The sequence below is a fragment of the Chrysochloris asiatica genome, unplaced genomic scaffold (genome assembly GCF_000296735.1).
Source record: "Chrysochloris asiatica unplaced genomic scaffold, ChrAsi1.0 scaffold00138, whole genome shotgun sequence".
Lineage (NCBI taxonomy): Eukaryota > Metazoa > Chordata > Mammalia > Afrosoricida > Chrysochloridae > Chrysochloris > Chrysochloris asiatica.
Window position 1 is genome coordinate 1,485,621 of NW_006408656.1, and position 26,602 is coordinate 1,512,222.

The following is a 26,602-nucleotide window of genomic DNA, read 5'->3' on the forward strand; positions in this document are numbered from 1 at the left end:
TACGCAGAGAAGAAATCATGAAGAAAGTTAGAAAATCATTTTAAACTGGATAAAAATAAGAATGTGAGCAAAATTTGAAGGATGCAACTAAGCCACTGCTTACAGAGAATATATAACATTAAGTTCTTCCATTTAAAAAAGGGAAAGATCTGAAGTTGGGACCTAAGTTTCTACCTTAAAATCCTAGAGAAAGAGTAAGTTAAATCCAATGAAAATAAAAGAAAAATAATAAATATAAAGTCAGTAATTAATATAAAACAAAATCACTGAAACTGAAAATTGATTATTTGAGAAAATCTATAAAATTGATAAATTTAGCAACTGTGATCAGGAAAAAAGACAAATTGCCAGCATCAGGGATAAGAGTGCGGATATCATTACTGATACTACAGACATTAAAAAAGTACAGCAACTATAAACTATGCCAATAAATTAAATATCTTAGATGAAATTAGCTACTTCTTGAAATACTACCAAAGCTCACTTAAGAAATACAGAATTTAATTAGTCCAATAAAAAGGAAGGAGTCCTGGTGTGGCGCTATGGGCTAATGATGCGGCAGACTGCAAAATCGTTTGCACTTCAAGGTCGATAGTTCAAGCTCACCAGCTGCTCCTTGGAAACCCTATACAGGGTTGCTATGAGTCAGAATTAACTCAACAGCACTTACCAACCACAACAATATTAAGGAAGGAGTCTCCAAGGCACAGTACTTCAGTATTCAGTTGCTAACTAAAAGGTCATCACTTTAAACCCTGTAGGAGAAAGATGCGACAGTCTACTTCTGTAAACATTTTGTTGCTGTTATAGTGCCTTCTAGTCAGCTCTGACTCATAGTGACCCTGTATAGGGTTTCCAAGGAGCGGCTGATGAGTTTGAACCACTAAACTTGTGGTTCAAAACCCTATGGGGTAGTTCTCTGTCCTTTAGGGTTGCTGTTACAATCCATGGCAACAGGTTTGGTTTTATGTATCGATTAAGGAAATGGAATTTGCAGTTGAAAATCTTCCCACTAAGTAAACTACAGACCCAGATGGCTTCACTGGTCAGTTTTACCAAATTTAAAAGAAGAAATAATATCAACTCTACACACACTTTTAGTGAAGGGTCAGAGAAAGGGAGGAAGACCCCCAGAGAGACGGATTGATAAAGTGTTGGCATCAATGGGCTCAATTGTGGAGTCGGCCAAGGATGGGCAGTGTTTCGTTGTGTTGTGCTATGAGTTGGCACCAACTCAATGGCGGCACCTAACAACACACACACTTCTAGAAATTAGAAGAGGAGGGAACACTTAGCAAAGCATTAGTTATTTTTAACTACTGTCAGATTTTTTTTATCTTCTATTTGTTTGATTTTTTCAAAGTCAAATAGACCTATGGGATTAAGTAGAGCAAATATCCAACATCCAGGTTAAGTAAACTGTCCAATTTGACCTTTTTGTGATCTCTAGTTAGGATAGGATTCACATCTCATCCGTCCCTTGCTCTGATCTTTCCTCTGTTAACAGGTTGCCCTTTTAGTAACCTTTTTGTAACAATCTATAAAGTCAGTGCTAACCATTGTTGATTTAGGAAACAAAATCCTCAACCTTAAATTGAAGACTGGATTTAGACTCACAGTACCCATGCAGTGCTTAATAACTTTCAATACATTTTACACAACCAAGTAATTTTAGAGCAAGAGTCAGAATTATATTAACCATCCCTTTAGCATAAGGTTTGAATTAGGAATATAATTGGAAACGAACAAAAAAGTAAAAAAACACTTGGGAGCTTGGTGGTCTGAAGCTGACGTCCATTAGCCATTCATGTGGTGGTGGCCTTTCATTGTATTTAACTATCAATATATCTGAAGTGTAGAGAACACTTTTTATGATATTGTGGCACAGTAATTCACACTTAAATGTCAATAGAGACACTTGCAAAGACCTGCAAGGTTCAATAACTTCTGATATGGGTTTGTTTCTCCTGTCATCACCCATTATGTATTTTTTTACAGCTTTTAAATTGCCACTGAGAGAAATTGGTCAGGATAATAGATGGCCAAGGATTCCCTTATATGGGATGGGGAAAGGTTCAATACTGGTTGACTTTATCAAAATTGTAGGCTATGACTTCAGTATAATTCATGTTGCACATATACCCACGTAATGGCAAAGCACAAAATTATGCCATATGTTGAAGGAATACTCTCTTTTGTTCCTTGAAATTTTATGGTCTGAGTTAGTCTTACTCCAATTATATAAAAACTCTTACTTTTGTGAGCATGGATTAACCAGATTTTAGTATATTGATTTAAATTCTAATATCTTCTCAACAGTTAAATTACAGATTTTTTTAGGAGATTGTAATTTAGGATATGCAGATTAATTTTTATGTCTCTTAAATATCTTTGCTAAACTAAGACTCTGAGGACCTAAACCATTGACCTTTGTGGAGCTGTGGTATAATGTGCTGGACTGCAAAGTCAGTGGTACAAACTCAGCAGCGGCTCCTGGGAAATCCTATTATACAGGGTCACTATGAGTCAGAACCCACTCAACAGCACTTAACAACATCTTAACACCATATAGTAGAGGTTTTGTCTAAAGGCCTGAAGGGACTTTTGTAATTGATGCTCTGAAGTCCAAAACCTGTACAAACTAGTTGATCCCAGGGTAGCACTGAGTCCAAATTTTAATAATGATGTTTGAAAAATGTTTTATGACCACAATTTTATTTGGGGTTGGATACTTCTGGATTCTTTTAACTCTTCTATATTTTGTGAACGTGTTCTGCCAAAGTGGCATCAAGATTCAGGAAAGATACTAAAACCCACTCCAAAACCCACAAAAGTCAGGGTGATTCCAACTCATAGCGATCCTATAAAACAGTAGAACTGTCAGAGAGTTTCCAAGACTATATGAATGTTTATGGAAGCGTTTTGCCACGTCTTTCTCTCGCAGAGCAGCTGCCCTGTTTTAATTGCTGAAAAGTTAAACCACTGTGGCACACGAGCTCCTTAATCTACTCAAATGTTACTATTAATCCACTTTTTAAAAGTTATTTATGAAGTATTCATGTTCTTTCTGAGAGGTGACAGGGTCTACCAGTTCATTCTTCATTGCATTTAATTAAGGAGGGGGTGAGATTAACACCCACCTTGAGAGCTTGGACAGTTTAGGACCTTGAGATGGGTTCAGTGCATTCTAAGGAGAGTTGTTGGAAAGCACCATCTGGAAGACATTCTCCATAGTGGTGCCAAGTTCTGCTTTCTCATAAATTTTGAACAATTGAATCTCTAGCTGTTACACACTGATGAGTGTAAGCATTCCGTAAGTTTGAAGAGGACTGACACAAAAGAAGACATCTAGTGGCTTTTAATAAAATAAATCACATAAAATTATTTTTGTGAAACTGCTCTGCTTGATGAGATTAAGAATTTGAATGTTGCAGCTAAATGACTTGTGGTCCCGAAGGATAACTTTAAGCAGTTCTGGAAAATGAGTCCTGCAGTCCACATTCATTTGTGTTTTGAAATGGTGGTCTGAGTTTGGGGGTAAACCACAAAATGAAATTTGCAATATATAGCCTTTATCTCCATTTATAATGTATGTGTTTTAATATAAAAGCACAAAAGGCCCTTTCCTCCCTTGTTCACTAGAACAGGAAACATGGATAGCAAATAGAATACAGTGGCTCAGAATAGTAATTGTGAGCCTGGTTGAAGCACTGCTTTGGCCTGATTTTTAAAAAGATCATGTACTGAAGCTGTGCTAGCCAAAGGGAAAACATTTCCTCTTTCAACACTCCTCTATTAAAGTTTGTGTTGTCTATATGTGGCTTGTTAATGATAGGGGTGTTAACGACCACAGTTAATCTTGCTCCTCAACTCTTTCCTAATCCAGTCTCTTAAATAGACGTTTAAAAAGCTTTTAACTCCTCTTGAATTGGTTGCTCTTGGGCCTTTGGTGGAGGTGAAGTATGATAGTTATCAGCCCATTTAACAAAACCTGAGACAGTCAGGACAGCTGTAATGTGCATCTCTATGCTGTTTTTGTTCAAATGAAGCTGTTTTTGTTAAAATGTAACATGGCTAATACTTTGGAAATCGTAAATCTAGTGGGGAAAAAAGCATCTTTATAGAGGGTATTTTAGTTTTATGCTGTATGTGTTACATTCTTACGACCATCAGTATTTTAAAATCCATACAGAACAAAGAACAGACATAGGGCAGACTAAAATAGTTCTGTAAATTGGTTTGTTTTTATTGGGTTTATAAGGTGCAACAGACTATAGAGAGGACTTCTTGAAGACTGCACTACTGTAGTTGACAGTTTAATCTTTACCTAAGCCACTTCTCTTTCCCCAGAGACTTTAGAGTAACAGTAGAAGTTTCTCAAACTTGGGCCAACTGAAGTCACCCATCAGTGGCATGGTGTGGTGCTACAGGATAATGCCCTGGACCACAAGGTTGTCAGGTCAGACTTGCCAGCTGCTCCTCCAAAACCTAGGGTTGCTATAAGCCGGAACTGATTCGACAACACTTAACAACAACATGATATAGGGAGTTTTTCATATGCCCTCTATCTTCCCTGCTTTTGAGCTGTAACTTGACTTCTGGAGAATTTTGCCTCCTTCCTGGTATTTCGCTGTGGGCTAATGCCCTGGATTGCAGTCGTGGTGTTAAGGTTGTTGGTTCAAGCTCACCAGCCGCTCCTTGGAAACCCTTTACAGTGTTGCTGTGGATCAGAACCAGGTCAGCGGCACTTACAGCAACAACAACAAGTGGACTTTTAGAATTTATATTAAAAGTCTAAAATAAGAGAATGCATTTGATTATGCCTTTTCATAATTGTTTTTCATTTCTTTTTAAACAGTACAAAAAAGCTTAGAGAAATATTTAGAATTATGTTATATATCCTTTTGTTCATAATGATGATGAAAATAACATTTGCTACACCAAGATTGAAGCAAAGCCACGCAGACAGCTGGCATTGAAAATGTTGACTAAAGGGACTCTAGAGCAGAGCCTGAATTGGACAGAGCAGACACCAGAGAGACCCATATGGGTGATTCTGTGCTTCCAGGATTGATTCATGCAAAGAGCTGACCATTGCATTAATTTTTTTCTAGGTCTCCCCAGCATTCTGTAATGTCTCTCTCCTTTTTTTCTTCTGTAATTGCTGGGGGGTGACAGTTTTAAACTTTCCCTTTATCCTTATATGTATGGGTTCCTTCCCCCCCCCCCCCCCCCCCAACAACTTCTCTTTGTGCTTCACCTCCTCACCTCTTCCCTTTTTTTTTGGAAGATTCATCTGTTAAAGGAGTCTCCTGTCAGTGGCTTGGAATGTGGGTTCTTACTGTGCCTGATCACAAAGCTCTTTGATGTTTTTTTCCAAGGCTTTCTTATTTTAGGTGATTTCCTCAGAATGCAGAGGCCTGTATAGTGAAATTTGCCTTGTATTATTGATACTGCAGGGTTGGTGGATCCTGCTGTTTTCTCCTGTCCTTGTGGATTTTAGCTTCTGAAATCTACTATGTATAGTTGTTGATATCTTTACCAGAAAGTTCCTGTCTATATTCAAGAGAGGGCTGAGAGCAGGCATGCCTGAAAGAGATGCTAGAAACTTGAGAAGCTGCTCGCCCCTTCCCATGGAGATTTCCACAAGGATAAGGTTGTGCTCAGGGGCTCATCCTCTTTTCCTTCCGTCATGGTATCAGGATTCTACCTTAATCACTCCATCATCCTGCCAGCCATGTCTCATTTCTCATACTGGAACACTCCCTCCTCCCAAGCTCAGCATGAACCACCAGTCTTGATGCTTTATCTGGTCCAGGCGCTAGCCCTTAAATTGTCCGTCTGGCTTTGTGTTTCATTTGACCCTAATACACTGGGTCGCACTGTCTAAAAGAGAATTATGTTCCCTCGAATGTCTGAGTGCATTTCTCATTTCTTACTGCTGCTCCTGAGCAGATCTGTAACTTCAAGGTTAAGATAAGACACATTCCATCAGAACTATGTCGTCATCCTTGCCAGTTTCTGATCTGTGACTGTCCAGGAGATTTACAAGACAATTGCATGCCATTCTTTACAGAATATTATGGTTGGACTCTGACTCCTGGCATGGGGCCCAATTTGATTTGTCAGCTATTATAAAATCCATTTCCAAAAGAGAATGGGACCTCAGCCCATGTGCCCTTTAGGTAGTTCTTAAGGATGAGGGGAGGGAATTGATCAGACTCTATTTCCTAATGTAATTGTAGGTAGGAGGAGTGAACACCAGAATATTTTTGTTCACTTATTTGTTAAATTCAGTTATTTTTAAATTTTCACCAAAATGTTGTGTTTCTGAGTAAGAATAAATATTTTACTTTTGAGAGAGAACATACCTACCCTGTTCTAGGAAATTTGTTAGTTTCTAGTGCCTAGTTAATAAAGACTATTCCTCTTTTTTTGCTATTTACTAACACATAAAGCTGCAGGAGTTACTTTACCCTATAGCATGTGATATAGTTTAACAGCTAAGGAATTTGGAAGGTCACATGTTTCCTGCTGCTGTTATATTCAGCCTTAGCATATTTTTACAAAAGCTTCTCTTTGGGGGACATAATAGCTCTTTGGTTTCGACATAAACTCACTGTTTCTCTAGGAGTTAGGCATTTGGGATTTATTTGGCATGTTTTAGTGATGCAGGGTTAGCTCTTAAATGTATTTACACAAGATTGCACATGGGAAGTTAATCACAGAATTTTTTTTATTCCTTTGGCATTGTTTTCACAGCTTTTAACTAAAAAGTGTAAAAAGAGAATGGAAGAAGAGACCTAAAAGGCAGACTGTTAACTCCGCTTTCTTGATGTTGTTAAGTGCTATTAAGAGTTGATTCTGACTCATAGCGACCCTATATAAGGTTTTCGAGGAGCAGCTGGTAAGTTTGAACTGCCGACCTTGTGGCAGGCAGTTCAGTGCTGATTCTACAGCGCCACACCAGGAGTCCCATTTTCTTGATGTTGTTGTTATATGCCATTGAGTCAGTTCCAGCTCATAGCAACCCTGTACAGGGTTTCAGAGGCTATTTTCTTGATAGATCATTCAAATTTGAGGAAATCCCCTATTACTGATTTTTTTCTTTTTGACTGCCAGACTAATCATTTCCCCCTTTTCATCAGTTGGCTTCTTTGCTTTTGATTATTCATTTTGCTTCTATAACAGCAACTTCTGACTAAAAACTATTAAGCAGAGCAGGTTTAGGGAACACTCTAAAATGTGTGCTAATAAGTTGATTCTGGCTTATAGGGAACCCTGTACAGGTTTTCCAAGGAGCAGTTGGTGGGTTTGAACCACTGACTCTGTGGTTCACACTCCAGGGTTGATCCTCTAACACTACACCAGGAGTCCCACAACAGTACATTTATTGTTGTCAGTACAGTGGAATCGGTTTCCACTCATAGCGACTCTGTACAGGGTTTCCGAGGCTGTAAATCTTAACGGGAGCAGAAAGCCTCATCTTTCTCCCGCAGAGCAGCTGGTAGTTTCGTAACCACTATGCTACTAGAGCTCCTTAATAATGGGTAGGTAATAATTATTAACAAATCTGTTTGATAACATTACAAAGACAACTAATGAGAAGGCTAAACAACTCCCTCTCTTTTTTTTTTTTTAAACAATGTGTTGATTTCTTTTTTTGTTTTCCCCTTACAGTTTCAGTTGAAAAATGTGTTTGGTAGTGTTTCAAATGTCTGGATTCTGTTTTTGTATCTAGTAATCCTTCATAGAAGGAAAGTTGTATCATTTGGTTATCTCACCCCCCCCCCTTTTTCTTGTTATTTTTTTCCCCCAAGCAGTTTTAATGAACTGTTCGGTGACAGATGGTACAAAAGCCCTTGTCCAAAGTGTTTCTGGTCGGCCGTATTGGGGGTGTGTGGTTGTGGTTTGTACTGATCCTTCTAGAGAAAGACCTAGTCTTTCCCCTCCCCCTTCCAGTTGAGCCATAATCCTGTTGGATGATTTTAAAATGCTATTGATCAGTTCCCAGTGCTCTTGGAGAAATAAGCCCTGGTATCGTATTTTAAACCCAAGAAGCAATTCCCTTGAGCCCTGCATGCCTTCGCTCTGAGGCCAAGGAAGGTACCTTCCAATTTCTCCACCCAGTCTTTACTGAAAAGGAAAGTTAAGCCTTTTAACTTTTCCGTTTGCCTCTCCCCCCCTTAGACTAGTACTGCTGCCAGTTGCCGTGGCAACGGACTGGGACAGCTGCGCAGTGGCGCCCAGGCAGCTGGGTGGGGGCGGGGGAGCTGCCAGCCCGCCAAGCCCCAGACCTGGGAGGGGAAGGCCCCTCCTGTTAGCCCAGAGGGAGAGAAAGAACTGGGGCGATCCGGTAGGTAAAGGAGGGAACCCCCATTCATCTTCTACCTTTGGGGATCCTCTTCTGCATGAAGGTATAAAGGGAGATTTTTTTCTTGCCTCCCTCAAACTGAAGAACACATATGTAAATCCTTGTTTTTCCTAGTGAGGCAGGAGAGGCCATAGCCACAATGCTTAACTGCATGCATCTAACATGGGGCTGGTTTTAACCCTAGCGCTCTGACCTAAACTGATCAGCTCCCGGAAATTCCAAGGTGAGTGGGGGTGGGGGTGGGTACTCTCCCTGAAATATGCCATTTCCTGTCTGGTGAGGTTGGAGGCTGTTTTTATTTCAAATAAACCAAGTCATATGTATTGTCTTGAAGCTTATTTTCTTGTTTAAATTCATGAAGAAATTATTTTAAAACCGCCTTTCTACATTGTTCCTTAGCCCCTCTTCCAAATAAAGTATTTTAATGAAAATAGCTTAATTACAGGACAGTAAAATGGGCACAGGCAGATTTTTGGATATTGCTAATAAGTTTTGGAGATACAGTTAACAGCTCTAATTTGGGGGAGGAATCATTTTATAAATTTGACGTAAATTGAATATGATTTGAACAGAATTTTAAGCTTGGTAGTTGCTCTCACTATTCTTGGGTTGCTCTTGTCAGGATGGAAATATTTTAGGGAGTGCTGAAAAAAAAAAAACATCTTTAAAGATGACTGCAAAATAAAAATGGAGTTCAGCTAAGAAAACAATTCCTGCTATTCTGTAATCCAGACTGTAGGCACCATTTAACATGGTTAAGGAAGAATTCTTAAAAATGATTATGGTCACAACAGCATGGTAATTTTTAAAAACTAGATTCTTGGTTGAGTACCCCCTGGTGTGCATATTTCTGAGTTTAACTCAATTTCCATTTGTGTTGCCTTGCTTCAGCTTTCCTTGGGCCTATGAATGGCTCCTCTGTGTTTGGAGACTTCTTGTTGATGCTGAGTTTGAGGCCAGACTTCTTTTTCTTCCTCTTCTTCCCTTGGCCCAGTCAGCTTCACTTGAAAAGAGGAGCGGTACCTCCGTAACTGTTTGGGTTAGTTGAGCCTTGGGAATTAACTTAACAGTCAAGTGACTAATTTTGAATTTTAAGACTAAAATTTTTTTACTCCTTCCTGCTTCACCCCCTCCTCTCTTCCCAATGAGCTTGCTAAAAGGAGGTTTAGTGTGTTTGAGATGTCAGCCTTGCTTTTGGGAGCTGATGGATGCTCTAAGAAGGGACAAGCACAATTTGTTTAAGGGAAATGTACCGAGTCACTGAAAATGTGGTGAAAGATGCCTGAGCAGGCTTTCTTTTTTTTTAAGTGCTACTATGAGACTGGTCAAAATGCTCAAAGCAGAAAAGTTATATTCTGGAGTTTGTTTCTTTTTCATTTTTAAAAAGAACCTTATTTACCTTGCAGGAAAGATTTGTAATTCTATTACAGTTCCTTTAATTGAAGGTTGTCCACAATTCTCTTTGAGTTCTTGGCTTATAAAATAGTTACAAAAGTAGCCAGGAGTAACATGCCACACAACTTGTTTTTTAAAATATGAAATTATAGGAGTTAGACAATTACGGCAATTCATTTTGGTCTTTTTAACTGAAGGGAAAGTTGTGGGTGGGAAAGTGGGACTTGACCCAATTTTTAAATTGAATTTTTTAGACTCATCTGTAGAATACTCCAGTACCCAAGAGAAGGCTACATGACAATTTTGTGGTCTATCCCTTAACATCCCATCAAGAAGAGTCAAAGTTTTAACTCCTCTCATAAATTTTAATCATGTTTTTCCCATTTGCAGGAACCCGGTGGCCTTAGTTCTTCAGGTGGAACAGTGTGAGACATGGGAAAGAAAACCAAGCGGACAGCTGACAGTTCTTCTTCAGAGGATGAGGAAGAGTACGTTGTGGAGAAGGTGCTAGATAGGCGTGTAGTTAAGGGGCAAGTGGAATACCTACTGAAGTGGAAAGGCTTTTCTGAGTAAGTACTGCCTCTCAGGCTTTAGGACTCTTTAGGGGTAGACACGTTTGGCTTACTTCCCATTGAACCACGGCCATCTTTCTCCTTTCTTGATTCAAAAGAAACAGCAGTAAATAAAGTCTTCCCTCAAGTGGAGCCAATCTATTGATACTACTTTTGAGAGGTATTATATGGTTAAGAACACAGGTTTCCTGGGTCCAGATTCTTGCTTCACACTTAGGATTTCAAGCTGGGTTACCGTGGCAAAGTTACTTAATCTTCTTTCCTCCTCTACAAAGTAGGGATAGGGATCAGTACTTACTCCATAAGGCTGTAGGATAAATATACAGATCCTGACATGATAAATTCAGTGTAAATATAAACTTTAATGTTACTGTTCTTTTGGATCCAACTAAGCTAGAATGTATAAATAAAGTTAAAAAAAAAAGTCAGTTCCTCATAGCTCTCCAGAGTGATCCTTAGATCTCAGTAGTGTTGCAGAATGAAGTGCCCATCTTAAGGAGAAATTTAAATCTGAGGTCATATTTCCCCCCCCTTCCCCTGCGCCCTGCCCTAACATTTTATTTTGAATTTTTTCAAACATAGGACCAAAGCAAAAGAAATTTACAATGAATACTCAGAGCTCTTAGTTTCTCCTATTATTTTAAACTTGTTTTTGTTCATTTTTTATTGTGGAGGTTTTGGGTTTTTTTAGACTTTCTAAACTAAAAAACTGCTTGGTAATATGTGTGTATGTATGATAAAACTGCTTTTATATGTGTGTGTGTGTGTGGTAAATAACCAGTATGTAACAATACCTTTGTCATTTTAACATTCTTCATATGCATAGTCCAGTGCCATTAATTTTGTTCATCATGTTGTGTAATCATCACAATAGTCTGTTTCCAGAATTTTCCATCACCTTGTAACAAACTCAGCATCTCCTAAACAGTGAAGCCTCCCTTTTCATCTTACTCCCACCCACCCTTGGTAGTCACTTGTTAAGTGCAAGTCTGGTCTAATTCATAGCAATCCTATATAGGGTTTCTGAGGAGTGACTGGTGGGTTTCAACTGCTGTCCTCTCAGTTAACAATCCAGTGTTTATCCTACAGTGCCAAACCACTTAGGTCTGTATAAACTTGCCTATGCTAGATATTTCATGTAAGTAGAATCATATAATATTTGACCTTTTGTAGCTACCGTCATAAGATTTTTTTATTTTGTTGTGAATTGAGTGAAAGTTTACAGACAAGATCATCAGTTTTACGTTAACAAATCACACGTTATTTCATCTTAATGATTGCAATACCCCTCCGTATAACAATAGTTCTCGTTCTACTTCCCTGCGGTTACCCATGTACAAATAGCTTTTCTTTTTTTCTTTTTTTCTTTCATTCAAATACCTACTTTTAAGTTCCTATATATTTGTGAGATGTGTAAACATTTATATATCCCACTCTTCCTCCATACCCATTCAACCTATGTCTCTCTCCACGTAGCTACATAAAGAACACTTGTTCCAAGGTTATTTACCTCTTTTCCTGTTAGCCCTTGCATTACCCTTCCAAGTGTGTCTTCTTCACTTGTCTTCATCATCTGCCAGCCTCCCTCTCATCTTATATATTGCCCTCCCTGTCGCCCAAGTTAACATGTGTCTACTCTCTAGCCAGTGAATAATCTCCCTGCCCTCCCACCCCTGGTAACCATCAAAGAATGTTTCTTTTAGTATGAAAACCTTTTCTTGAGTTTTTATAATAGTGGTGTCATACAGTGTTTGTCCTTTTATGATTGACTTATTTCAGTCAGCATAATGTCCTCCAGGTTCATCCATGTTAAGAAATGCTTTATACATTCATTGGTACTCTTCAATGTTGCATAGTATTCCATTGTGTGTGTGTACCAAACTATGTTTATTCACTCTTCCATTGATGGTCATTTAGGCTGTCTCCACCTTTTTACTATTGTGAATAGTTTAACATGATGTTTTTCAGGTTCATCTATGTTGTAGCATTTCTCTTTATGCTTGCATAATATTCTATTGCATGTAAGAACCACATTTTGTTTATTGGTTCCTCTGTTGCACATTTGGGTTATTTCAACAGCTACTCTGGATAGTGCTACAACTGATGTTGGTTTGTGTTACTATTAGTATATTTTCCTTGTCCATCTGTTTTTTTCAAGGCTTTAAAAACCCTCTTTTTAAATCATTGAGCCATAAGAGTGATAATGAATTGTTGATTAGAATTTTTGCCAGTAACTGTTCTATGCTGAAAAACTAAATTATTTTCTCCTTTTGAACAAATAGAACTAAACACATACAGAAGCATAGAAGAAATAGATTATACACAATCATTACGTATTCTGGCTCAATTTCTGGTTAATTATTTTCCTAAATGCCTAATAATGAAAAATGAAGAGCCCCTGTAAACTGATAAAAAGTGGTATAGGTTCCTAAAGTACTATCTCATAGAAATATGAGTGGGCTTCAGAAATGGAATTGGAAGATAATGGAATTTTTTCACAAACTTTTTGAAGCCACATACATAACCTAAAATTTTCTAGTGGTCACATTCAGGAAAGGTGAAATTAGTTTTAATATTTCATTTAATACAATATGTAAAAATATTTCAACACTTATCAGTACCAAAATTTGCGATATTTTTACATTATTTTTTCATGCAACTCTTTAATATATATTTTATAGTATATCTCAGTTCTAGACCTCTAACTGCAAGATCAACAGTTCAAACCCACCAGCCATTCCTTAGAAACCCTGTATATAGGATCACTATGAGTAGGAACCAACTTGAAGGCACATTAGGACCTAAATATGAGGGGTCTTCGAAAAGATTGTGGAAAAAGGAATTCGAAGATAATGGACTTTTTCCGTCACCTTTTTGAAGCACCTTTGTATAATAAAAGATTCAATGTTTGACAACACCTTTGGATAATGGTATGAGTCAGTACCATAATGAAAATTGCTTTATTACATGAATCAGGATTTCTCATCTAGAGCACTTGTTGGCATTTTAGGTGGTATAATTCATGCATTGGAATGCTTAGCATCTCTAGCTCTGGGGCCCTAAATGTGGTTAAGACTTTTCACCAGTCACTCCAACAATCAGAAAGTGCCCTCCATATTTCTAAAGGGGAGTGCTGTGACAACTTACTGTAGCAATGAATTGAGTTTGAAAAAGATCATATAACTACTAAAGGCTAGGACAAGGAACCAGTGTCAGATTTCTTTGGCCCTAAAGCCCAGGTTATTTTTACATTATACCACAACTGTGGTTTTTGTTTTGTTTTGGGTGAAAATTGGTTGAACTCGAAACAACAGTACCAAAATGGTAGGAAAATGGCTAGCTTATCGTGTCATCAAAGAGATTCTTCCTAATTCTGGTCTTCATTTTCTCTAGATAGTAAACTGCATCGTTTGTGATTTTTAAAAAATTAATCATGATATACTTGTGTGTGTATATATGTATACAGATGAGTGGGCTTGACAAAGTTCATGGAAAAATTCTGTTATCCTTTAATTCCATTTTCCATGAACTTTTTGAAACTCAGTCATATGTGTAATAACACATAAAATTTCAGCCTTTTCACAGGCATAATTCACTGACATTATTTATCTCTATTATGTGGTTCAACCATCAATCAGTTTCCTAGTTGTCCCATCACCCTTAATAGAAAAACTGAATTTAAATTTTAGGTAAAGTTACTTTGTGAGTAATGGTTTTCTGCTGAGAGTAGAGATACCAGAGACAGGCCTTTTCGAGTCTTAGCCCAGATGATTTAGAAGTACATTTTGCCTCATTCTAAAGCTCCGTTTGTAGAAAGATGTTTAGGTAGAGTGAATAATCTGGTTGTTTTGGCATGCATTTCCACCTAAAGGTTTGTTGTTGACATAGTGACCTTGTACAGGGTTTTCAGGGAGTGGCTGGTATGTTTGAACCACCAGTTTTGTGGTTAGCAACCCAGTGATCTTACAGTGCCACAGATACCTTATTTTAAAAGCAAAATATATGAAATGGTAGCATATGTGTTTTTTAAACATTCCCAAGTTAGTTGAGGGATTGTGTAATTAGCTCCTGTGATCCTGGTGTGGCTCCATAGGATAAGCACTCAACTTCTAGGTTGGTGTAAATTGCAAGGTCGGCCCTCAGAACGCTACACAGCGTCGCTATGAATCAGAACCTGAACAGACTCAAGCACTTAACAACAGATGATACATTTATGGATGCATATTGATGTAAATTCATTCTTACTATATAACCAGGAGAACCGTTACCACTGACTAGGGTGAAGAGGATACCTGCCTGGTCTAGTTCCCCACACCCACCCCATAAACTCATTTCTTGCTTTGAATTTTATAAGCCAATGATGCAGTTGGAGGATTGGGTTGCCAAAATCGATGTCAGTAACACAGAACAACTTTGAGGATACCAACTATATTTATTTTCTTCATGATAGGATAGTCTAAATTCAATTAGATCACGTTATTTAGTTGGGACTATTTTTGCTTAATCTGAAAATCTATTTTGTCTGTGTAGGACAGTATACTTAAGTCTAGAGCATTTGAATTAATGCACCTCAAATTTCACTTATAAAAGTCTTATTGTTTGTTCATATTCTACTGATTTAAATCCTTTTAAAATAACTGTTTCTAGTTCTTCAGTAGTTTGTTGGCATTTCTTCAAAATATAAGTAACATGGAACACAATGTAAAGTGGGATTACATGATATATTAGGTTGTCCTGCTTTCAAGAGTTGCATAATTTCATACATACATAATTAAATAGGAGTTCTGGTATGGCCATGTAGGATAAAGCACTAGACTGCAAGTTTGACTTGAACCACAAGGTTAGTGGTTCAAATCCACCAGCTGCTTCTTGGAAACCCAGTACTGGGTTGCTATGAATTGGAACTGACTTGATGACACTTAACAGGAACAACATAGTTAAATACATGAAATCATTTGATGCCACTTAGAAACAGAATTTTTAATATTTTAAGCCTTTTTATTGAGGTATTGGATGCTATAAAATTCATCCACTTTTTTTTTTTTTTTTTTACATTGAAAATATACAAATTCTGTGATTATTAGAGTATTTATAGAGCTATGCAACCATCACCATCACTCAGTTTTTGGTCCATTTCCATTGTTCTTAGGTATATGGAGTCTGTTCTGACTCAAAGAGCCCACGCACAATCAAGCCAAGCATGGCCTGCTTCTGTGCCATCCTCAGTCGTTACTGTATTGGAGCCCATTGTTGTAGTCACAACTCTGTCATTTCATCTCTTTGAGGGTCTTCTTTTTCACTGACACTCTACTAAGCATGATGTCCTTCTTCTTCCTGATAACATTCTTCCACAGTATATGAGATAAAGTCTGGTCATCTCACTTCTAATGAGCATTCTTCTGTTTCTTCCAGGAGAGACTAGTTTGTTCTGGCAGTTCATTACTCTTTGCCAACAATGTAATTCAAATACATCAGTTCTCCTGCTGTTTCTAAAACTTTCCCCTTTTAAAACTCCATTGAGCCCATTTGCAATTAATTCCAACTTCTACCCTCAGCCCCCAAGAGACCACTGATGTACTTTGTTTCTCTTAAAAAAAAAAAATTTTTTTTTTTTACATTTCACGTTTCATATAAATGGAATCAGACAATAATATATAGTGTTTTGCATCTGGTTTCTTGTTTTTGAGATTTTTCAATGTTGCACAGTTCAGTAGTTCCTTTTTATTGCTGAATAGTATTTCACTGAAGGAGCTCTGGTAATAACGTAGTGGTTACGAATCGGGCTGCGAACCTTAAGGTCAGCAGTTTGAAACTACCAGCTGTTCTGCGGGAGAAAGATGAGGCTTTCTGCTCTCGTAAAGATTTACAGCCTCGGAAACCCTGTACAGGGTCCTCGCTATGAGTCGGAACCAACTCCATGGTACATAACAAGTATTCCACTGTATGAATATACCACATTTTGTTTAGCTCAAATTGTTTCCTGGTTTGGGCAATTAAGAGTGCAGCTATAAACAATGTTTATACATGTTTTTGTGTGGGCATATGCTTCCGTTTCTTTTGGATACATTCTTAGGATAAAATGTTTTTTCCTTTAAGCTTATAGTTTTCTTTGCTTTTTGTGTCTGCATGTCATTTTGTTTTGAATAAGGCATTGGATTTCCCCCCCTCCATTCTTCTGTATTCTTCTTGTCTAGGGAGCACAATACTTGGGAGCCTGAAAAAAACCTTGATTGCCCTGAGCTAATTTCTGAGTTTATGAAAAAATATAAGAAGATGAAGGAGGGTGAAAATAACAAACCCAGGGAGAAGTCAGAAAGTAACAAGAGGAAATCCAATTTCTCAAACAGTACTGATGATATCAAATCCAAAAAAAAGAGAGAGGTAAGCTTCCTTTCCTTGTTTTTGTTTTCCCATAAATTATTCTGCTGGGTAAAAAATAAAAAAGCCCTATTTTGGTTAGTTCTACAAGAAAATCTTTGGAACAGTTTCCTGGGAAGTGTATTGATTATAGTGCCCCCTCCTGGCTAAGTGACGAGTGTAATTTATGTCCAGTGAATTGTATTCACATGGAAAAATTAAATTTCTGTAAAATGTTGAACTATTCTCTGCCTTCTCCATAAATGGAAGACTTAGTGTTTTTAGTGTATGAAGGTCTTTGATGAATTTTTGAAGGATAGAAAACGGCTTTGAAATGTTGACCACTTTGCTTCGTCTTTTCTTTTATTCCAAAGACAAGTTATTGCTCTCTTTTTTATTGAATTTTTCTAACAGTTAATAATTTAAATATATACAGTTCAGTGACATATATAGTCATTTTGATCCTATTTCTACATACTTTTAATAAGAAATTTTATTTTCCGTTTGTTTGTAATTGTTCAGTTTGTTTAATATGTTTATGAAATTTTTGTTTGATGCCATTGCTTTGCTTCTGATTTTCAGTTTTTGAGTAGTTTTCCCATATTTTTCCTGTTGGATTGCCAGGATTGCCTTTATAAAGGTTTAAACATGTGATTCCTGGTCTCCCTTGGGGAGAAATGAAAGACCAGTCTTCTAAAAAATAATTGAAATGAGAGTGAAGGCTTGTAGGCTTCAAGTGAAAGTGCACTATGGGTTTGTGTCATTTGTTTCCCTGATGGATTTCATTTTCACAACCTTATATCTAAAACTTAAGTCCTGGTATGGTGTTATAGGACAAGCACTGGACCACTAACTGCAAGGTCTATGGTTCAAACCCACCAGCTGCTTCTTGGAACCCTGATTGTTGTTGTTAAGTGCCATGGAATCTGTTCAGACTCACAGCGACCCTGTATAGGGTTTCCGATGAGTGGCTGGTAAGTGTGAACTGCCAACCTTGTGGTTCAAACAGACCTCAAGGCAGAGTGCTTATGCTGTGGTGCCACACCAGGACCCCCAGAACCCCTGTATTCGGTTACTATGAGTCGGAATGGACCCGACAGCACTTTAACAATAACAATGTATCAGAAACTGGCCTATTTTGGTGAGCTCTGTATATCATGATATGCTATATTAATAAAGGATTGTAGAATGCCTTTCTTTAAAGAGCAAGAACTTGGTTCATTACCTCATTTTTGCTTTTTTTAAATGTCCTCTGATTAATTTTCTAGCTAAGCAAAGCAAAAACAACACAGCACAAGCTCCTTACTAACCATTTGTGGCATATAGTTATATTTTTCTCAGCTAAGACTGTCTGTCCTTTTAAGATGGAGCAATCTAGTTAGTGGCATTGGCCAGGGCAGGGAGTTTTGTTCCTAGACCAGGTTTCAATGCTGCCGACCTTGAAACAACCCCCACACATCTCTTACATCATAATGTTCATCTGGGGCCCTTGGCAGCATTCTCAATAGTGCTGGCGGCAGTCAGGTAGGCAGCTGGGAAGATAGGTGATTGTATGTTTTAAAGGTACAGGAGGGGATTATGTTTCTTTCTTTAGACCACTGCAGAAGAAATTTGTTAGTCGGCATTATGCTTGATTTAAGATTACTGCCTGTGTGATGATTTTAGCATTTTCCTCGCCTCGACTCCTTTTCAGCAGCTTGAACATTTTTCTTTCATTCCCCCTCCTTTTCCTCCCTATGTGGCAAACTGTTTTCAGCTGCCAGCTATGATTTACGACTCAGTCCAAGCGCCAGCATTCCAGCTGTGAGCAGCTGTGTGCACATCTGGGAACTTCTTCCCCTTAAGCACCCCCAAAAGAGGCTATGTTTTTAAGAGTCAGTATCTCCCCTTGATCCATACATGGAATTTCCTTCACAATGTGAGCTCTGGTGAATCTTTGGGGACCACCTGGACCCTGAATGCTGTCTTTCTCGGAAAAAAAGAAAAGTGAATATTAGATCAAAGAGACTTTATTATGAAAGTCAGATACCAGATATTTAGTTCATTTGGGCTATCTTTCTAAATCTTTTTCTGTTTTGCCACTAGATAAGTTTGCATTATCTTCAGTAGTAGCATTTTTAAAAGTACCAATTTGTATAACATCTTACTATCTTGTCCTCACCAGTGCTTTTACACATAGATGAGCCTGTGCTATTTGTTGTCTAGTAACTTTAGTGAATTATCAGCTTGTTTTTGTTTTAATCACTGCCGAGTTCTGCCTTGTAGTCTAGCAGTTCACCCACTTTGGGAGGGGATGAGCACAGGTCAGGTCTGAATTTTCCCTAGTGAAGTGCATGGAATTTGGCATATCTGATCTCTGAAGTTTACTATTTTATACTGTTACTTTGAATCATTCTTACCTTTTTCCTTTCATTAGTCTAGATGACTGGGTGAACAGTATTTTAAAATATTGGTCAGTGTTTTCAAGGTCACCCAGAATTCTAAAAAAAATACTGGTGCATTTGAAGTTTATGAAATGAAAAAGGAGGAAACATGGACTTGTTTATCCTGTTATAAGCTAAAATGTTTACAATTTTAAGGCAATTCAAGGTGAAATTAGATCAATTCCTGGATGATGACTAAAGCCTATTTTAAGGGATATTAACATTTTTTTAGGGGTCACTCTTACTCCTTTGAAGGAGTAAGGAGTACATGGAAGATCAGTCATTTCTTACTGAGGAAATCTCTTTCTTTGCATCACTGTCACTGGCTGACCCAATGTTGTACTTGTTTCTTGCATTCTCAGAATTTTTCTAAATTGGTGACCAAAATGGTGTCAGATGGTCTTAACCTAGGTTGTGTTTTGCTGAATTGAGAAATCGGGAGGTTTTTTTGCACTTTCATCTAAGCCATAACCTTTCTTCATCTTCTATTTATAGCAGAGCAATGATATCGCTCGGGGCTTTGAAAGAGGACTGGAGCCAGAAAAGATCATTGGGGCGACAGATTCCTGTGGCGATTTAATGTTCCTAATGAAATGGTGAGAGATATTGGGGCCTCACTTCACAATGCTCTGTTTCTTTGCCAGGGGCTTGAGTTTATATGAAAGAATGGGTGATAAGACTCGAGAATTCCCAAACTAAGAATGTTGATTCTCAAGGATCCTTGGCCAATATCAGCCTTCGGTATTAAATGGGAATTACGGTTCAGAATGAATTTAAAGTCTTAAGTCAAATTATATTACAGTAGCTTACTTACCAGGAAAAGGTAGAATTTAAATAGGAAAGCTGTAAACATGATCTAACCATTTGTTTACACTGTTCTGAATCATTTACCATCAGACCATAAGCTTATGGCCATGGTACAGGAGTTGGATGAGACTTTCTGCTGACACTGGATGCCAAGACCACTGAATAGTGTTTAAAAGATAAAAATAATCTCAGTAAAAAGCATTAATGTTAATACTGACTAAAGCACATGTTATTTCATCCGGCATAAAGAATGGCTCTTAGAAGAAAGTGTAATCCTTTCCCTCAGTATGGTTTTTAAAGACAGGGTAATTAATTGTGTGGCCATGACTACCTCTCTGTTTCCAAGTGTTCTGGGTTTTGGTTTAAATTTGGTCTCTATATAGAGAGAGGGCTCAGGTTACACCGCCACTAAGGAAGCTAATTACCTTAAAAATTATATAATCAGAAGGTTATGTTTTATCTGATCGAAATGCTGCTGGTAAATTACCCTGAAGCCTGTACTCAGAGAGTCACTATTCTGTCAGAAGTAAGGGGCTTTTAGAGACTATTTTTTCCTACTCAGCCAAATGTGGTACTTACGGTTTATATTCACATATTAACTAGCTTTTTCCATCACTATCTAAATTTGAGTATCTGTTCTAAGCTGTGTGCATATTCCCCCCTCTTCTCTCCCATAATACTTCGATGAATTAAACATTTCAGTTTTCTCAAAAAGGAGGTCGTTGTCTTTGCCTACATCTCAGAATTTTAGTTTAAAATATGATTTCTTGATTTGGAATCATGGTTAAGGAGATGTTGCTAGATTTTTGTTATATGTAGTGGTGGAGCCTGTGGGTTACCTGAATAAACAAGTCTATTAAGTAATTTCTAAAGTCCGCTGGAGAAAGATAAGGCTTTCTGCTCCCGTAAAGATTTACAGCCTCAAAAAAAAAAAAATTTTTTTTTTTTTTACAGCCTCGGAAACCCTGCACAGGGTCACTATGAGTTGGAACTGACTCCACGGCACATAACAACAAGAACAAAGTCGTTTTAGTGACTAGACTTTACATTTTTACTTGCACTCCCTTTTTGAAGTACTGTTACTGATACACATTTCTGTTTTCTTATTGTTTTAATCCACAGTTCTGACCAAGGATGTAAATGAGTGTTTATAAGTCCGTAAGGTGAGAGGAGGGTTAGGACCTCTTCACCTAGATGATCCCAAAAATGTATCAGCCAACTTACTTACAATCTTTAGGCTTGATTGTGTATTGCTTACAAATAAATATTTTGGAAGCAGAATGGATATAACAGTCTTTTTGACCAAGCTTACCATGTTTTCTTTAAATTACAGCTGAAGACTCCTGTTGCTGTCTGATGTAGTAGTTAAATGACATAGGTGAATAATTTAGCTCTTTTACTTAAAATTTTCCTTGAAAATATTAAACTGTCTAGGGTCCTTTTCCCCTTGAAATCAAAGTGAAGAGGAAGTTATGTAAGTGAAACCCATACAGTGACATAAGCCTCTGTATTATGTCTCTCCAGGAAAGACACAGATGAAGCTGACTTGGTTCTTGCAAAAGAAGCTAATGTGAAATGTCCACAGATTGTGATAGCATTTTATGAAGAGAGACTGACGTGGCATGCATATCCCGAGGATGCAGAAAACAAAGAGAAAGAAACAGCAAAGAGCTAAAGGAGGAGGGGTGGTCTCTGTCATTTCTCTTTGTACATAATACATTCACTTCCCTGCCTCTTTTCCCTTCCACCCACCTCCTTCTATCCTAAACACGTACATAAAAAATGTGCTTATCACTGTGCTCCACAGGAGAAATGTTGATATTGGTTCTCTTGTAACATAACGGATGGTCTGACTCATGGTTAAGTGTCTCTGTGAAGACCAGGCATTTACATACTGTGTGTAATTCCCACAGTCTTTTCCTTTGCCCTGATCTCTTCCTTCTGCTCTCCTGTGACCTCAAGTTGAGTTTTAGCTTTTTAATCACTTTAGAGTCTTGACCTTTTCAGAATTGGCCACCTTTTTTAGATAGGGGGATTTTGTTACAAGGATGATGAGTTTTGGTTTCTTGCTTTGGTTCTTAGAACATGTTGATGACCAGCTGGCCTTTGTTTTGAGATGGTGGATGGAAAGGATGCTGCCCATCTTTTTAAAAAACCAAAAGCAACCGCCTACCTGTTGGGGATTTCCCAATCTCATTCAGCCCTACCCAGGAGAATACAGGGTTCCTGGTGTGGTCTTCTGGACCACCCACTGTTGTTCATCCTTACCCATCCTCTCAGAGTAACTCTGCCCTTTGGAGGACTATAAATTTTATGGCGAAGTTTGTTGAGGTAATTCTTTAACCCCGAAATTTGGCCATGGTTCTTAGCAATCCCTGATGCTACTTCTGCAAGGTGGTCTCTGTCTGCCATAAGATGGCAAGATGATTAACTGTAGAGTGTTAGCTCTCATACATAAGGATGATGGGGTAGGAGTGGGATATAATTGTCTATTATTCTCACATATGGTATATATGTATTTTTCCATCCATCCCTCCTATTGGGAACATATATATTTATGTACGTTGGAGTGACTGCCTGGTGCTTGCTTGCGCAGAGGTGCTAGGTATCCTCTAACCCTGCCAACTTTTGTGGCCTCCCACACATTTCTATTACCAAAGAGGCTTCAAACCTGACTCTTACTCCTCAGTGGACCTGAGTTACCCCTTCATGCAGTTATTTTTGGTGGGGATTTCTTGGAGAGGGGGCCATTGGCCACAATGTCAATTTTAAATAGTCATGGTGTTTGTCGTCGTGTTTCCTGTTTTATTGACTCCTGGATTTGCCACCAAGAGTCCCTAAAGTATTAATGTTCTTCTCTTTTAGCCTTCAAGCTCTTAGTTGTATCTTATTTTTTTAAATGCTTTTCCATGTAAGAGTATCACCTCAGAAAAGGACAGGCCCTGGCATTCGTATATTGGCATAACCTTTTCCCTTCTCTACAAAATACTTCATTTTTGATATCCTTCAGCCATTATATTGAGGGTTTGTCTTTTTTTTTGTAACATATCCTTCTGCTTTTGTCGCCCAACAAATGCCCTACTTCTCTTTAGCCTTTTCTTTTTATAATTGAGGAGGGCTAGAGAATCAGAACTAAAAAGTAAGGATATTGCAGGGTTTTGAGCATCTTTGTCCCAGCCCCAAACTGAGGAAATAAGAATAAATGCTTGAAATAGCCTTAACTCTAGAGTTCACCAGCCACTAAGGTGGTTTTTGTCGTTGCTTTTGATTTTTAAAACATAGCTGTCTGCCCAAGAGAGTTCAACCATTTCTGGATTATTCAGAGTGATGGGAGAATGGATCAATTGCTCTAGTCCACAGATGAGCCAAATAACATGCAAATCATAGACCCATTCATAGCATTTGTTAACATTGTTTCCCTGCTCAGCTGCTGACTGAATTCTGTATGCTTGTATAAATTATGTCAAAAATTATACTGCACAGTTAAGACAGCTGTTGCTGTGGTGATGTGACAAACTGGAACAATGAAGTTTTGGGTTTAAGTTATCTAGGAAAATCCTTTTGAATGGTACTTTGATTGGGTGAGAGCTTATAACCCACACCTCAGGTGGGTGGGAGTGTTTTTATCTCCATCTTCCTTGACTTCCTAAAGGAGTTAGAGGCCGAAATCAAGTGCTGACTAATTGATAGTTGTTAGTACTTATTCTGATGGGCATCTAAAGGAAAGAAAGGATGATCAGAAAACAGATTTAACCAATCGATAACCAAGCATATTAATTAAGATAGACCAACAAAAAGATGAAAGTAGGCCAGAGCCCCTGAGGAGGTGTGATCTAGGTCTCGATTTGCAGCTGGAGAAAATGGCAGTCTATCCATGTAGTCAGTGTGTACCTCCCAGTAGCAGTGGGCATATTTTTAACAACAAAATTCTAACAGCAATATTTGGTACTGTGATTGGTCCTGAGAAACCTAGGGCATATGATAGCCATGGCTATAAATAATGCTTAAGACATTCATCAAAACCTGATTTTCTTTTAACAGAATAATCCAGTTTCATCATCTACTCATCCCCCCTTTGATCCCTTACTCTTTCTCTCCATCATTTTCCTGTCCTCAGTTTATTGAATCATAGTCTTGTACTGACTGGTTCCAAAACAACCTTTGTTCTCTCCATATCTACTCCTAGCTGGGTCGTTAGAAATATAGTGAGCCAGAGACCAATATTGATTTCACAAAGGAAACCAGATGGATGCCTGCCTATGCCTCTGGCATTTGAGGAGCTGCTCTGGCCCTTGGAGAATCGAAGCCTCAAATAGAAATCTGTTTTCATACCTAAGAGTTAGTAGCTATGGACTACTACAGTCTTAGGTACTTAAAGTGTTTTTTCCTATTTAGTCATCTTTTAAACATGATTGTAATGCTGAATTTCTTCTAGTAACCAGCATTAAATGATCTCCCTTTCCACAGATAGTGGATAAGGTTTGCCAAGCAGAATTTACCAAGGTCAGTTTGAGCAGCTTTTCTGATTCCTGGGCTAGGCAGATAATGCATGTTACAATGAGCTGTTGGGAAAGTCTCCTGGATGCATGTGTCCTTTTTAAATCTGTAGGAAGTGTTTGTTTTTTTCCCCTTCAAACAGCAGTCCAGTTTGTGTCTGTTCTAGGGAGCATTTGGCTCTTTGGTCCTTAACACTGAGAAGTCTAGATGATCTTTGGCTGTTGCTCAGACATATCTACTTTCTGCTTTTTGTTGTTGAAGGACTGGTCCTGTTTCCATAGCTTGGACAGATACATTATATTAACCATTTTGATTCCTGTTTGATAGCCACCCTACAGTCCATTTTCTGTCTATTCAGGCCACGTTATATAGGACCCTGGGACAGGTTTGGGGGAGTTTTTACCTTATTGTATTGGTTTGACCCAGCTCATTTAAGGGTGTACAATAAGAGGTCAGAAGGAACTGTGTTTGGAGTAGGGGGTGATTATCTCTGCCCTTTAGGGTTGGAAGTTGAATGCCTAAAATGCTGCTTTGCAATGACAGAACTCTAGTAAGGGTTAGATGATTAGATTTAAAAAGCACAAATTGTTTCATTCAAATCAGATAAAAGGAAAAACATTTTACATCCAGGACCCCATCTTCTTGGTTTAGATTTTTTAGAGGAAGCCTTGAAGTGCTGTCATCTATTCCTTTTGATCGTACCACTAGGATATAACTATAGCATGGCAGCAAAAGGAAAGATCCATACCCAGAGTGTTCTAGTTTCATGCTTGCCTCACAAAAATTGTATTTTCAGAAGTAGATAATCAAACTTATACCCAAGAATCTATGCTCTGAATTGGGCACATTCTGCTTCATCCCATCCCCCAATTGTGGTAGATTTGCATTTTAACTGTCCATATTCTATCCACTTTAGCCTACATCAAATTCATTTCATTCAACAAGTGTATTTTGGCCCTGGGGGTACAAAGTCTTCCCTTCCCCACAAAGCATTTTTATACTAGGTGAGGATGAATTGACTAATAATAGTTTGGTGTAATAGGTGCTATAAATGGGTTTGCATTTCTGATAAGAGAGCCGACTGGTAGTATAGTTTGTGACTAGAATAGGTAGGAAGGAGGGCAATGTTAATTGTTTCATATATAGAAGGAGACTTAAGACCTTGGATGAACTGAACTGGTCATAAACCAGAACAAGGGTTTATTTTATTCCAGAAAATAAAGATAGCTAAGAGATAGTTAGAAATGCTGTTACTACTAAGGAAGCAACAAAAGATTTAGGGGGGCTTGGGAACCCCTTATTTCTGTCCCTTTTTTAGGCTCTTTACCAAAGTAGTTAATAGTATAGTTAATCCTTGCTTGTGGAAAGTATTGACTTAGAGATCCAGTTATGTGTTAACATTTTTGTGGTTCTGTAGCATTTGTTCCTCATGAACATTTAATCAGTTGCTCACACCCTTTTTTTTCCCCCAACTTATCATCTCTTTTGGATAAATTAACATGAATGAGGCTGGCTTTTAGCCTAAAACTGGGACATACTTTACAGTGACAAGATTTGTTAAATTGAAGACTTAGGGCACATCTGTTAATGCCTGACATTTATTCTGTGCATTGTATTCTAAGCAGGACTTTTTATCAATTATGTAGAATCCTTGCCCAGAAGTACACACACCCTGGTGTTTGATTCAGTAGGTCTAGGGTGGGGCCATTCCCTGTTTGAAATAGTCTGACCTTAAAAAACTCCTCAATTCTGACCCATCTGACCACAGAAAAGCGACTTAATCTCTGCCTGAATAATTGAATATTGACTAGCTTTGGAAGTCAGAATTCTCAGGAGTTAGATGAACTGTTCTGGAATAAAGTATAAAGGTTCTTTGGGTAGCTTCATAAAAACAAAAATATAAAATTCTTACTTCTTTTTGCTTGTGCTGAATTTCTTGAATTTTAATCTACCTCATCTTGTCATTTTAAAAATTGGCTCCAACTTCTTGCCATTGCCATTTTAACATCATGCTTGACTTTGGATGCTTTCTAAGATGGAATTTTTCCTGCTCAGTGATAGCATGTTCTCTTGCCTCATCATCCTGATCCTCTTTTCACTAACATCATCTCACCTTGATCCCCTGCCAGAGAAATATTTTTAAATAACTTAAAATCTTGGTATATGGAAAGAAAGTG

General features: G+C 38.0%; 1 protein-coding gene across 3 annotated transcripts in view; it reads left to right on the plus strand.

Annotated features, from left to right (window-relative positions):
- Window positions 1-21,734, plus strand: part of CBX5 (chromobox homolog 5) — a 30,800-nt gene extending 9,066 nt beyond the window's left edge. Inside the window, exons 1-5 of one of the 3 annotated variants that reach the window (XM_006869933.1) lie at window positions 8,331-8,356; window positions 10,160-10,338; window positions 16,536-16,722; window positions 19,617-19,717; window positions 21,453-21,734. In XM_006869933.1, the coding sequence (XP_006869995.1) occupies window positions 10,202-10,338; window positions 16,536-16,722; window positions 19,617-19,717; window positions 21,453-21,603 (576 nt within the window). In that variant the 5' untranslated portion in view covers window positions 8,331-8,356; window positions 10,160-10,201 and the 3' untranslated portion in view covers window positions 21,604-21,734. Of the gene's footprint in view, window positions 1-8,330; window positions 8,357-8,512; window positions 8,598-10,159; window positions 10,339-16,535; window positions 16,723-19,616; window positions 19,718-21,452 lie in introns of those variants that run through there. The other 2 variants (XM_006869934.1, XM_006869932.1) reach the window with 2 other exon arrangements.
- The last annotated feature ends 4,868 nt before the right edge of the window (window positions 21,735-26,602 follow it).